The sequence below is a fragment of the Eriocheir sinensis genome, chromosome 22 (assembly GCF_024679095.1).
Source record: "Eriocheir sinensis breed Jianghai 21 chromosome 22, ASM2467909v1, whole genome shotgun sequence".
NCBI lineage: Eukaryota > Metazoa > Arthropoda > Malacostraca > Decapoda > Varunidae > Eriocheir > Eriocheir sinensis.
This window is the reverse complement of record NC_066530.1, coordinates 902,440-915,790: the sequence shown is the minus strand read 5'-3', so window position 1 is coordinate 915,790 and position 13,351 is coordinate 902,440. Positions and strand designations below refer to the sequence as shown.

The following is a 13,351-nucleotide window of genomic DNA, read 5'->3' as shown; positions in this document are numbered from 1 at the left end:
TTCCATCTCTTTCCTTTCCCTTCCCTTCCCTTCCCTCTCCCTCTCTTTCCCTTCCCTTCCCTTCCCTTTCCATCTCTTTCTTTCTCTTCCCTTCCTCTCTTTCCTTTCCTTCCTTCCCTTCCCTTCCTTCCCTTTCCATCTCTCCTTCCTTCCTTCCCTTCCTTTCCATCTCTTTCCTTCCCTTCCCTTTCCATCTCTTTCCTTCCCTTCCCTTCCTTCCTTCCCTTTCCATCTCTTTCTTCCTTCCTTTCCTTTCTTCCTTCCTTCCCTCTCTTTCTCTTCTTTCCTTCCTTTCCCTTCCCTTTCCTTCCCTTCCCTTCCCTTCCCTTCCCTTCCCTTTCCATCTCTTTCTTTCTCTTCCCTTCCCTTCCCTTCCCTTTCCATCTCTTTCTTTCTCTTCCCTTCCCGTCCCTCTCCCTCTCTTTCTCTTTCCTTTCCCTTCCCTTCCCTTCCCTTCCCTTTCCATCTCTTTCCTTTCCCTTCCCTTCCCTTTCCATCTCTTTCCTTCCCTTCCCTTCCCTTTCCTTTCCTTCCCTTTCCATCTCTTTCCTATCCTTATCCTTCCCTTCCCTTTCCATCTCTTTCTTTCCCTTCCCTTCCCTTCCCTTCCCTTCCCTTCCATCTCTTTCTTTCTCTTCCCTTTCTTTCCTTCCCTTTCCCTCAGGTAGCTTGATCTTTCCTCCTCCTCCTCCTCCTCCCGTCTTCTCTTCTTCCTCCTCCTCCTCTTCATTTCTCTGTTATCTCCATTTTTATCAAGGTCTGTGTATTCCTCCCAGTGTGGTCTCGGTGGTTATATTCATTTCCTCCTCCAAGCTTAACTCCCATTTTTTCTCCTCCTTCCTCCTGCTTTTTCCTTCTTTCCTCCTATACCAAATCCTTCCCTCAGGTCCTCAATCACCCAGTCACCTACACACACACACACACACACACACACACACACACACACATACACAGCTATTCCATTCAGCAGGTTTTTCCGTTTTTCGTTTCCTCTGCTTCAAAAAAACATATAAGCACTCATACCTTTCCTCACCCGCTCCACCCTTCCGCCCCTTCCGCAGGTCCTGAACCGCCCCGTCATCACCCTGTGGAAGGTGGACAGAATCGCAGGTGCTCTCAATCCTTGCAAAATCTGTCACCAAAAAAATCCACGTCCCCATAAACCACTTGCACTTTTCCTCAATTTCCTCATCCACTCCACCCTTCCGCCCCTTCCACAGGTCCTGAACTGCCCCGTCGTCACCGTGGAGAAGGTGGACAGAATCACGGGTGCCCTCAAGCCTTGCAAAAACTGTCCACCAAAAAAATCCACATCCCCATAAACCACTTGCACTTTTTCTCAATTTCATCATCCACTCCACCCTTCCGCCCCTTCCACAGGTCCTGAACCGCCCCGTCATCACCGTACGGAAGGTGGACAGAATCGCGGGTGCCCTCAAGCCTTGCAAAATCTGTCACCCAAAAAATCCACGTCCCCATAAACCACATGCACTTTTCCTCAGTTTCCTCATCCACTCCACCCTTCCTCCCCTTCCGCAGGTCCTGAACCGCCCCATCGTCACCGTGAAGAAAGTGGACAGAATCGCGGGTGCTCTCAATCCTTGCAAAAACTGTCCACCAAAAAATCCACGTTCCCATAAACCACTTGCACTTTTCCTCAATTTCCTCATCCACTCCACCCTTCCACAGGTCCTGAACCGCCCCGTCGTCACCCTGCGGAACGTGGAGAAGGTCAGCAGGATCGTGGCCGTCCTCAAGTCTTCCACGTACAATGGGTTCCCGGTGGTGGACAGCATTCCCACCGAGGAGGAGACCAAGAGCTTCAAGTCCTACGGCACGCTGCGAGGCCTCATCCTGCGCTCACAGCTGACGGTCCTGCTCAAACATAAGGTAACGGGGGGAGGTTGTTGTTGTTGTTGTTCTGTTTCTACTTCTTTTTGTTTTCTTCATCTTCCTCTCCTTCTTCTTCATCTACTTTGGTTTCTTCTTTTTCTTCTTGTTCATCTTCTTTTTCTTCTTGTTCTTTTTCTTTTTCTTCATCTTCTTTTTCTTCTTGTTCTTCTTCTTCTTCTCTTTCTTCTTCTTCTTCTTCTTTTTCTTCTTGTTCTTTTTCTTCTTCTTGTTCTTCTTTTTCTTCTTTTTCTTCTTCACCTTTTACTTCTTGTCATTCTTTTTCTTCTTCTTTTTCTTCTTGTTCTTCTTTTTCTTCTTCTTCTTCATCTTCTTTTACTTCTTGTCCTTCTTTTTCTTCTTCTTCTTTTTCTTCTTCTTGTTCTTCTTTTTCTTCTTTTTCTTCTACTTCATCTTCATTTACTTCTTGTCCTTCTTTTTCTTCTTTTTCTTCTTCTTCATCTTCTTTTACTTCTTGTCCTTCTTTTTCTTCTTCTTCTTCTTCTTTTACTTCTTGTCCTTCTTTTTCTTCTTCTTTTTCTTCTTCTTGTTCTTCTTTTTCTTCTTCTTCTTCATCTTCTTTTACTTCTTGTCCTTCTTTTTCTTCTTCTTTTTCTTCTTCTTGTTCTTCTTTTTCTTCTTTTTCTTCTTCATCTTCTTTTACTTCTTGTTCTTCTTTTTCTTCTTTTTTCTTCTTCTTCATCTTCTTTTACTTCTTGTCCTTCTTTTTTTTTCTTCTTCTTTTTCTTCTTGTCCTTCTTTTTCTTCTTCTTTTTATTCTTCTTGTTCTTCTTTTTCTTCTTCTTCATCTTCTTTTACTTCTTGTCCTTCTTTTTCTTCTTCTTGTTCTTCTTTTTCTTCTTTTTCTTCTTCATCTTCTTTTACTTCTTGTCCTTCTTTTTCTTCATTTTCTTCTTCTTCATCTTCTTTTACTTCTTGTCCTTCATTTTCTTCTTCTTTTTCTTCTTCTTGTTCTTCTTTTTCTTCTTGTTCTTTTTCTTCTTGTTGATCTTCTTTTACCTCTTGTTCTTCTTTTTCTTCTTTTTCTTTTTCTTCATCTTCTTTTACTTCTTGTCCTTCTTTTTCTTCTTCTTTTTCTTCTTCTTGTCCTTCTTCTTGTTCTTCTTTTTCTTTTTGTTCTTTTTCTTGTTCTTTTTCTTTTTCTTCTTCTTCTTTTTCTTCTTCTTCATCTTCTTTTTCTTCTTGTTCCTCTTTTTCTTCTTCTTGTTCTTCTTTTTCTTTTTGTTCTTCTTTTTCTTCTTGTTCTCCTTTTCTTTTTCCTCATCTTTTTATTCTTCATCTTCTTTTTCTTCTTGTTCTTCTTTTTCTTCTTGTTCTTTTTTTCTTCTTCTTCTTCATCTTCTTTTCTTCTTGTTCATCTTTTTCTTCTTTTTCATCTTCTTTTCTTCTTGTTCATCTTTTTCTTCTTTTTTTCTTCTTCTTCATCTTCTTTTCTTCTTGTTCATCTTTTTCTTCTTCTTCATCTTCTTTTCTTCTTCTTCTTCATCTTTTTCTTCTTCTTTTTTTCTTCTTCATCTTCTTTTCTTCTTGTTCATCTTTTTCTTCTTCTTTTTTCTTCTTCTTCATCTTCTTTTTCTTCTTGTTCTTTTTTTCTTTTTCTTCTTGTTTTTTTTTTCCTTCTTGTTCTTCTTTTTCTTCTTGTTCTTTTTTTCTTCTTCATCTTTTTCTTTTTGCTCTTTTTCTTCTTTTCCTTCTTCCATTTCTTCTTCTTCTACTACTTCCCATTATTACTACTATTACTACTATTTTATATATATATATATATATATATATATATATATATATATATATATATATATATATATATATATATATATATATATATATATATATATATATATCACATGAGCTCCAAAAGGCACTCACTATAGGGGAGCAAAATTACTATAAAAAACACCACCACAGATCAAAAACAAAATTGAAAGTCTAGAATTTACACGAAGTAAAAAAATGAGCCCAACATGCTGGCCAGACTCATGAGGTGTGTGCCAGTCGTGATTTGTGAAGTGTGGGGCAGTTCTTAACCCCTCCACTGTGATTGGCACAGATTTCACCTTCACTGGTAGCCTGGGAACATATAGTCCCATGTCTTTCTCTGCCTCTGTGGTGGATAGTGGAGTGTTTCCCATGTGGTATTGGTGTGCTGGATATCCCTTCACTGGTAGCCTGGTAACATATTGTCCCAGGTCTTTCTCTGCCTCTGTGGTGGATAGTGGAGTGTTTCCCATGTGGTATTGATGTGCTGGATATCCCTTCACTGGTAGCCTGGTAACATATTGTCCCAGGTCTTTCTCTGCCTCTGTGGTGGATAGTAGAGTGTTTCCCATGTGGTATTGGTGTGCTGGATATCCCTTCACTGGTAGCCTGGTAACATACACTCCCAGGTCTTTCTCTGCCTCTGTGGTGGATAGTGGAGTGTTTCCCATGTGGTATTGGTATGCTGGATATCCCTTCACTGGTAGCCTGGTAACATATAGTCCCAGGTCTTTCTCTGCCTCTGTGGTGAATAGTGGAGTGTTTCCCATGTGGTATTGGTGTGCTGGATATCCCTTCACTGGTAGCCTGGTAACATACACTCCCAGGTCTTTCTCTGCCTCTGTGGTGGATAGTGGAGTGTTTTCCATGTGGTATTGGTGTGCTGGATATCCCTTCACTGGTAGCCTGGTAACATATTGTCCCAGGTCTTTCTCTGCCTCTGTGGTGGATAGTGGAGTGTTTCCCATGTGGTATTGGTGTGCTGGATATCCCTTCACTGGTAGCCTGGTAACATACACTCCCAGGTCTTTCTCTGCCTCTGGTGGATAGTGGAGTGTTTCCCATGTGGTATTGGTGTGCTGGATATCCCTTCACTGGTAGCCTGGTAACATACACTCCCAGGTCTTTCTCTGCCTCTGTGGTGGATAGTGGAGTGTTTCCCATGTGGTATTGGTGTGCTGGATATCCCTTCACTGGTAGCCTGGTAACATACACTCCCAGGTCTTTCTCTGCCTCTGTGGTGGATAGTGGAGTGTTTCCCATGTGGTATTGGTATGCTGGATATCCCTTCAATGGTAGCCTGGTAACCAGAGCTGGGCGCGTTACTGGATATCGGGTAGTCCGGTACCGCTCCTCCGCACCTCGAAACACATATAGTCCGTACCTGTACTTCCGCGCCTAAATTTTTTTCACTCGTTCCGGTACCGCACCTCCGCACCTCCGGTACCAAAACTATTAAAGCGGCGCCTGAAAAATCTAGTCCGTACCTTAAAAAAAAGAAATACAAGGCAATACTGCAGCAGCATTATTATTATCATTATTATTATTATTATTATTATTACCATTATTTTTGTTATCATTATTGTCATTTTAACGCATAGAATCTCCACCACCTGAAGTAAAGTAACTACTTTTACACTCATCATAATTATCATACCTCAGTACACATGCAACACCGGGCCGTAAATCTGAATGAGTGACGTCACTCAAGTGGCGGGAAAACATGCCCTGCAGCACAGACCGCGTAAACGACTGGAAGTATTACTGCAGAGCGCGGACTGTTTGTCGTTTTCATTTTTTTTATCCTTGAAAACCTCAGGTGCGGAGGTACGGACTTAAAATACTGCCGTTCCGCACCTGTTACTTCCGCACTTTTGAAAAACTTTCCGCACTTCGGACCTCCGCACCTCGTTTAAAGGTCCGCAGGTCCGGAGGAGCGGAGGTGCGGACAGAGGTACGGAAGTGCCCAGCTCTGCTGGTAACATATAGTCCCAGGTCTTTCTCTGCCTCTGTGGTGGATAGTGGAGTATTTCCCATGTGGTATTGGTGTGCTGGATATCCCTTCACTGGTAGCCTGGTAACATACACTCCCAGGTCTTTCTCTGCCTCTGTGGTGGATAGTGGAGTGTTTCCCATGTGGTATTGGTGCGCTGGACATCCCTTCACTGGTAGCCTGGTAATATACACTCCCAGGTCTTTCTCTGCCTCTGTGGTGGATAGTGGAGTGTTTCCCATGTGGTATTGGTGTGCTGGATATCCCTTCACTGGTAGCCTGGTAACATACACTCCCAGGTCTTTCTCTGCCTCTGTGGTGGATAGTGGAGTGTTTCCCATGTGGTATTGGTGTGCTGGATATCCCTTCACTGGTAGCCTGGTAACATATTGTCCCAGGTCTTTCTCTGCCTCTGTGGTGGATAGTGGAGTGTTTCCCATGTGGTATTGGTGTGCTGGATATCCCTTCACTGGTAGCCTGGTAACATACACTCCCAGGTCTTTCTCTGCCTCTGTGGTGGATAGTGGAGTGTTTCCCATGTGGTATTGGTGTGCTGGATATCCCTTCACTGGTAGCCTGGTAACATACACCCAGGTCTTTCTCTGCCTCTGTGGTGGATAGTGGAGTGTTTCCCATGTGGTATTGGTGTGCTGGATATCCCTTCACTGGTAGCCTGGTAACATATAGTCCCAGGTCTTTCTCTGCCTCTGTGGTGGATAGTGGAGTGTTTCCCATGTGGTATTGGTGTGCTGGATATCCCTTCACTGGTACCCTGGTAACATACACTCCCAGGTCTTTCTCTGCCTCTGTGGTGGATAGTAAAGTGTTTCCCATGTGGTATTGGTATGCTGGATATCGCTTCACTGGTACCCTGGTAACATACACTCCCAGGTCTTTCTCTGCCTCTGTGGTGGATAGTAGAGTGTTTCCCATGTGGTATTGGTGTGCTGGATATCCCTTCACTGGTACCCTGGTAACATACACTCCCAGGTCTTTCTCTGCCTCTGTGGTGGATAGTGGAGTGTTTCCCATGTGGTATTGGTGTGCTGGATATCCCTTCACTGGTACCCTGGTAACATACACTCCCAGGTCTTTCTCTGCCTCTGTGGTGGATAGTAGAGTGTTTCCCATGTGGTATTGGTGTGCTGGATATCCCCTCCCAAAGTGCATGGCTTTACATTTTTCTTTATTAAATTATAGCAGCCACTTGTTGTTCCATTCCTGTAGCTTGGTGAGGTCTTCTGGTAGGAAATCCACAGTCAAGGGGTTAAAGTTCTGACATGTAAAGTGTGGGACAGTCCTAACATGAAAGGTGTGTGTATGTGTGTGTGTGTGTGTGTGTGTGTGTGTAAGATGTAAGTCAGAAAAATAAGGTGTTTGAGTCTCGTAATGTGTGTGTGTGTGTGTGTGTGTGTGTGTGTGTGTAAGTCAGAAAGATAAGGTGTTTGAGTCCCATAATGTGTGGTGTGTTCATCCTAACAGCTCTGGGATACCACGCCGTTGCTTTGCCATCCTTCAGTCATCAGTTCTCTGCATGGTGTGGCTGCCCAAGTCCATCTCCTATTCCTAGATGTCATGGTGTCTTCAACCTTAGTGTGTTCTCAAAGCCATGGTGCTGATGGTAATGTTTATTACCATGTTCAATTCACAGCATTTTTCACTTCACTTCTCTGTGCACTTGTTGGCTTCCCTTACAAATGTTGTGTGGGGCAGCAAGCTTCTGAGGCATGGCCCGGACATGAGCGCACACTGCCTGACTGGAGTGGTGTGTGGGAGTGAGTAGGCACAGCACAGGTAGCCACAATAAAACCTGCTTAACCCCTTGAATGTGGATTTCCTACCAGAAGACCTCACCAAGCTACAGGAATGGAACAAGAAGTGGCTGCTACAATTCAATGAAGAAAAATGTAAAGTCATTGATACCAATACCACATGGGAAACACTCCACTATCCACCACAGAGGCAGAGAAAGACCTGGGACTATATGTTACCAGGCTACCAGTGAAGGGATATCCAGCATACCAATACCACATGGGAAACACTCCACTATCCACCACAGAGGCAGAGAAAGACCTGGGACTATATGTTACCAGGCTACCAGTGAAGGGATATCCAGCACACCAATACCACATGGGAAACACTCCACTATCCACCACAGAGGCAGAGAAAGACCTGGGACTATATGTTACCAGGCTACCAGTGAAGGGATATCCAGCACACCAATACCACATGGGAAACACTCCACTATCCACCACAGAGAAAGACCTGGGAGTGTATGTTACCAGGCTACCAGTGAAGGGATATCCAGCACACCAATACCACATGGGAAACACTCCACTATCCACCACAGGCAGAGAAAGACCTGGGACTATATGTTACCAGGCTACCAGTGAAGGGATATCCAGCACACCAATACCACATGGGAAACACTCCACTATCCACCACAGAGGCAGAGAAAGACCTGGGACTATATGTTACCAGGCTACCAGTGAAGGTGAAATCCTTGACAATTGCTGCGGACGGGTTAAACTTAAAAATCATGAACATCTATTATTTGATGAAACAATGTTAACTGGTGTAAAGAATGATTTTTGCTTTCATTGTACATGGCATATTGCCTTGTTGATGGCCTGGATGTGGCCAACTTTTGGAGCCGAGGGCTGAGTGCACCGCCCACACCCTGACTCTTCCTCACATGTGTTCAGTGAGAATAACTTGCTTTGTTGGGCCCAGCACCTTGCTCCATGCATGGCTGCGATGTAACCGACTAGGAACAATGCCTTGCTGTCTCCTGCGTTAGTTCCTTGACCCCAGGCCGAGGGTGCCACCACCAAACACAGCTGACTCCCTCCCTCCCTGCAGGTGTTCAGCCAGAATACTGGGAATGATTTGCTTTTATTGCACTCACCACCTTGCCTAATTAGCAGCTTGGATGTAATTAACTTTCTGCAGTAATGACTTGGTGTTCCCTGCTCCAAGGCTGACACACCTCCCTCCCCCAGCAGCTAGTCCCCTGGTCCAAGGCTGACACACCTCCTCCTTCCCCCCTGCAGGTGTTTAACGAGAACGCGTCCGTGTGGGAGGACAGCAAGGTGGACATCCACCTGTTCCGGCAGTCCTACCCGCGCTACTTCACCCTCAAGGAGGTGGACCTGACGCCCGAGGACATGGAGTGCACCATTGACCTGCGGCCGTTCTACAACCCCTCGCCCTACTCGGTGGTGTCCTGCACGTCGCTGCCGCGCATATTCAACCTGTTCCGCGCGCTGGGCCTGCGGCACCTGCTGGTGGTCAACGACTCCAACGAGGTGGTCGGCATCGTCACCAGGAAGGACCTCGTCAAGTACAGGGTCTGGAACCACAGGGGCCAGATGGGCCTCGAGGAGCTGGTCATATACGGCTCAGTGGCCTAGCAGGCACACACACACACACACACACACACACAGATAGTTGTATAGTTTATTAGTTTATTGATTAAAAAAAAATATATATATATAAAGTACAATAAGACAAAAGGCAAATGGATAATCTATAATTTTGTTGAAACACACACACACACACACACACACACACACACACATACACACACACACACACACACACACACACACACACACACACACACAGACACTTTTATATGTATGAGAGTAATAATTGTTGATACATTCTTGAGTTGAGCATTTTCTGTCTCTCTACTACTTACATTTTTTATATCAACGCCAATTTTGCGCTGGTCTTAAGAGTTGAATATTTTTGTAATGATTTTATCCTGCATGTTAATACTCTTAGCTAGAAGACTTTATTTACTTACATGTGTATTGTTAAGGCGTCTAGTCTTGTTTAGCTGGTACCCTTGTGTCTCTGTCCCCTGTGTCTGTGTCTCTGTCCACTGTGTCTGTGTCTCTGTCCCCTGTGTCTGTCTCTCTGTCCACTGTGTCTGTCTCTGTCTGTTTGTTCCTCTGAAATATGATCAGGTCAGTAGTAATCACGGCATTAATTTGAACTCCGTACTTGTTCATCTTTTCCCATTTTTTGAGTCACACTTGCGATGATTCTTCTCCTTCCAGCTTGATCCAGTATTGTCGCGTCACTGTTCCTCTCCATGCAAAGAAACACTATTGTCTCTGTGGCTCTGATGGGCATTGAGAGTCACCTGCTTCCTCCCCCATCCAGCTTGATCCAGTGCTGTTCTTTCCTCTCTGTCTAACACCTCCAAGTCCTGTTGTTCCACTGTTCCTCTCCATGCAAAGAAACACTATTGTCTCTGTGGCTCTGATGGGCATGAGAGTCACCTACATCCTCCCCCATCCAGCTTGATCCAGTGCTGTTCTTTCCTCTCTGTCTAACACCTCCAAGTCTTGTCGCATCACTGTTCCTCTCCATGCAAAGAAACACTATTGTCTCTGTGGCTCTGATGGGCATTGAGAGTCATCTGCTTCCTCCCCCATCCAGCTTGATCCAGTGCTGTTCTTTCCTCTCTGTCTAACACCTCCAAGTCCTGTTGTTCCACTGTTCCTCTCCATGCAGAGAAACACTATTGTCTCTGTGGCTCTGATGGGCATTGAGAGTCACCTACATCCTCCCCCATCCAGCTTGATCCAGTGCTGTTCTTTCCTTTCTGTCTAACACCTCCAAGTCTTGTCGCGTCACTGTTCCTCTCCATGCAAAGAAACACTATTGTCTCTATGGCTCTGATGGGCATTGAGAGTCACCTGCATCACCTGTACAATCTCTGTCACTGCACTTGTTTGAGGAGACTTGAAACCATATTCTTTGACACTTCATGGCCTACACACACACACACACACACACACACACACACACACACACACACACACACACACACGCACATTTGGTAAGGCTTTCGTTGAGGTTGTGTTAGCGTTTTCATACGAGGTTGTTTTATGAGCCCAGTGATAGTTGGACAGGGCTTGTGCATCATAAACCTCAAGAACAACACTCAGGAGAACCCAACTAACCTTTGCGGCCTTGGGAAACAGCTGTTGTGAGAGGTGGAAGCGTCTTAGAGTACTGGGCAAAGGTTGTGTTGATGTTTCCATGGAGTTGAGGTCTGAAGTGCATTGCTATTTGTGTCTACCTTGTCCCTCTCCTAACCTATAATTCCTGCACTAATGACCCTCTTTCTGACCTATAATTTCCAAGCTAATGAGTTACCTGTATGCCATTTCAGTGAGAGTACCGGGCAAAGGTTGTGTTGACATTTCCATGGAGTTTAGAAGTGAAGTGCATTGCTATATGTTACCTTGTTCCTCTCCCAACCTATAATTCCTGCACTAATGACCCTCTTCCTGACCTATAATTTCCAAGCTAATGAGTTACATGTATGCCATTTCAGTGAGAGTACCGGGCAAAGGTTGTGTTGACATTTCCATGGAGTTTAGAAGTGAAGTGCATTGCTATATGTTACCTTGTCCCTCTCCAAACCCACAATTCCTGTACTAATGACCCTCTTCCTGACGTATAATTTCCAAGCTAATGAGTTGCCTGTATGCCATTTCACTGACCTCAAGTTCAAGTTCATTTTCAATACCTCAGCTGATTGATTCTTGGGGGACTTTGTGAACCCTGACCTCACTTTATGCTCTCTATTTTATATTCCTTTGGGCTTCTTTGCAATATCACCAGGTTTTGTTAGGTTTGCTTGGCTAGGTCATAACAAAGGCCTTCCCCAGTGTTCTCTGTCTGGTGTTAGTGTGCTCCATTCCACCCCAGCAAAGGTTGTAATTCCACCTCTCCACCTGGTTCTCTGTCTGGTGTTAGTGTGCTCCATCCTGCCCCAGCAAAGGTTGTAATTCCACCTCTCCACCTGGTTCTCTGTCTGGTGTTAGTGTGCTCCATCCAGCCCCAGCAAAGGTTGTAATTCCACCTCTCCACCTGGTCCTCTGTCTGGTGTTAGTGTGCTCCATCCCACCCCAGCAAAGGTTGTAATTCCACCTCTCCACCTGGTTCTCTGTCTGGCGTTAGTGTGCTCCATCCTGCCCCAGCAAAGGTTGTAATTCCACCTCTCCACCTGGTCTTCTGTCTGGTGTTAGTGTGCTCCATCCTGCCCCAGCAAAGGTTATAATTCCACCTCTCCACCTGGTCTTCTGTCTGGTGTTAGTGTGCTCCATCCTGCCCCAGCAAAGGTTGTAATTCCACCTCTCCACCTGGTCCTCTGTCTGGTGTTAGTGTGCTCCATCCTGTCCCAGCAAAGGTTATAATTCCACCTCTCCACCTGGTCCTCTGTCTGGTGTTAGTGTGCTCCATCCCACCCCAGCAAAGGTTTTAATTCCACCTCTCCACCTGGTTCTCTGTCTGGTGTTAGTGTGCTCCATCCCACCCCAGCAAAGGTTTTAATTCCACCTCTCCACCTGGTTCTCTGTCTGGTGTTAGTGTGCTCCATCCTGCCCCAGCAAAGGTTATGGTTCCACCTCTCCACCTGGTCCTCTGTCTGGTGTTAGTGTGCTCCATCCTGTATGAAGCTGGAAGGCCTGTATCATAAGTTCTCTCTTACTGCCTCTGATAGAAGTCTACATTCCTATAACATGACATCCATATACTTTTTTTATAATAAGGGTTAAGACAGCACCATTTTAGACTGTGAGACCTGTTTCATATGCCCTACTACTACTACTACTACTACTACTACTACTACTACTATTTATCACACCAAAACCATGACTACTTATTAACTACTTCAAGCTCAACTCATTTCCTTGGCTCGAGAGTTGTATATTAAGTATTAAGAATTTTATCATAGCAACCATTCCTATAGTCTTAGTTGTGTGGAAGTGGAAGTCAGGTGGAGTGGGAGCTTGTGGAGTATTGTCACCCACTCCGCCCCAAAGAGTTTGATAGGTGGAATGCTCACCGCGTGCCGACAGCTTGTTCCCGAAGCCTTGACACGCCTTAACACCCACCCTCTACATCTAGGCAGCTTTGTCACCCACTGGTCATTGAAGAGACTGAGGCAAGGGAGAGATATAGCTCCTCTTCATCTTCATTTAACCCATCCGCTGCAATTGTCAGGGATTTGGCTTTCACTGGTAGCCTGGTAACATATAGTCCCAGGTCTTTTTCTTCCTCTGTGGCAGATAGTGGAGTTTCTGATGTGGTACTGGTATGCTGGATATCCCTTCACTGGGAGCCTGGTAACATGTACTCCCAGGTCTTTTTCTTCCTCTGTGGTGGATAGTGGAGTGTTTCCCATTTGGTACTGGTATGCTGGATATCCCTTCACTGGTAGCCTGGTAACATGTACTCCCAGGTCTTTCTCTGCCTCTGTGGTGGATAGTGGAGTGTTTTCCATGTGGTATTTGTATGCCGAGTATCCCATCCCAAGGTGCAGGACTTTACATTTTCTCCATTGAATTGTAGCAGCCACTTGTTGTTCCATTCCTGTAGCTTGGTGAGGTCTTCTTGTAGGAAATCCACAGTCAAGGGGTTAGCGTCCTTATATTTTCTTATGGGGTTGGATGGAGTCTGAGTCCCTCCCACTCTTGATCATAGACAGAAAGATTTGGAAGCATATCATTGAGCCTCCAGCCTCATAAGGGAGTGTGGGAAAGGTTGACATTGAACAGGAGGGTGAATGTAAGATCTGAATTACTTTACGGAAACACAGATAAAAAAATTCTTGCCCTCAAATCCCATGACAGGAGTAGAGAAGAGTAGATTGGTGGATAGAGGAAT

At 45.0% G+C, this 13,351-nt stretch overlaps 1 protein-coding gene and 3 long non-coding RNA genes across 32 annotated transcripts in view; 3 read left to right on the top strand and 1 right to left on the bottom strand.

The window, feature by feature from the left end:
* The window catches only part of LOC127001883 (H(+)/Cl(-) exchange transporter 7-like), a 53,041-nt gene extending 43,397 nt beyond the window's left edge, over positions 1 to 9,644 (top strand). Inside the window, exons 17-18 of the mRNA XM_050867118.1 lie at positions 1,690 to 1,890; positions 8,713 to 9,644. Of these exons, the coding sequence (XP_050723075.1) occupies positions 1,690 to 1,890; positions 8,713 to 9,072 (561 nt within the window). The 3' untranslated portion in view covers positions 9,073 to 9,644. The remainder of the gene's footprint in view (positions 1 to 1,689; positions 1,891 to 8,712) is intronic.
* On the top strand, positions 3,881 to 6,861 carry LOC127001887 (uncharacterized). 4 transcript variants are annotated; one of them, XR_007755528.1, is made up of 4 exons: positions 3,881 to 4,493; positions 4,593 to 4,887; positions 5,662 to 5,760; positions 6,157 to 6,244. It is a non-coding gene; the product is annotated as an uncharacterized LOC127001887 (long non-coding RNA). The 4 variants fall into 4 exon arrangements; XR_007755525.1 differs by lacking the exon at positions 6,157 to 6,244 and adding an exon at positions 6,058 to 6,113 and having other exon boundaries at positions 3,883 to 4,493; XR_007755526.1 differs by lacking the exons at positions 5,662 to 5,760; positions 6,157 to 6,244 and adding an exon at positions 6,058 to 6,113 and having other exon boundaries at positions 3,896 to 4,493.
* Positions 9,645 to 9,795: 151 nt separating the features above from the next.
* LOC127001884 (uncharacterized) lies at positions 9,796 to 12,235 on the bottom strand. 26 transcript variants are annotated; one of them, XR_007755504.1, is made up of 4 exons: positions 12,099 to 12,235; positions 11,963 to 12,030; positions 10,289 to 11,894; positions 9,796 to 10,148 (listed from the first exon to the last, which is right to left on the bottom strand). It is a non-coding gene; the product is annotated as an uncharacterized LOC127001884 (long non-coding RNA). The 26 variants fall into 26 exon arrangements; XR_007755514.1 differs by having other exon boundaries at positions 10,289 to 11,826; XR_007755520.1 differs by having other exon boundaries at positions 10,289 to 11,690.
* Positions 10,723 to 13,060, top strand: LOC127001886 (uncharacterized). The gene is made up of 3 exons (XR_007755524.1): positions 10,723 to 10,868; positions 11,034 to 12,827; positions 12,927 to 13,060. It is a non-coding gene; the product is annotated as an uncharacterized LOC127001886 (long non-coding RNA).
* Positions 13,061 to 13,351: the final 291 nt, after the last annotated feature.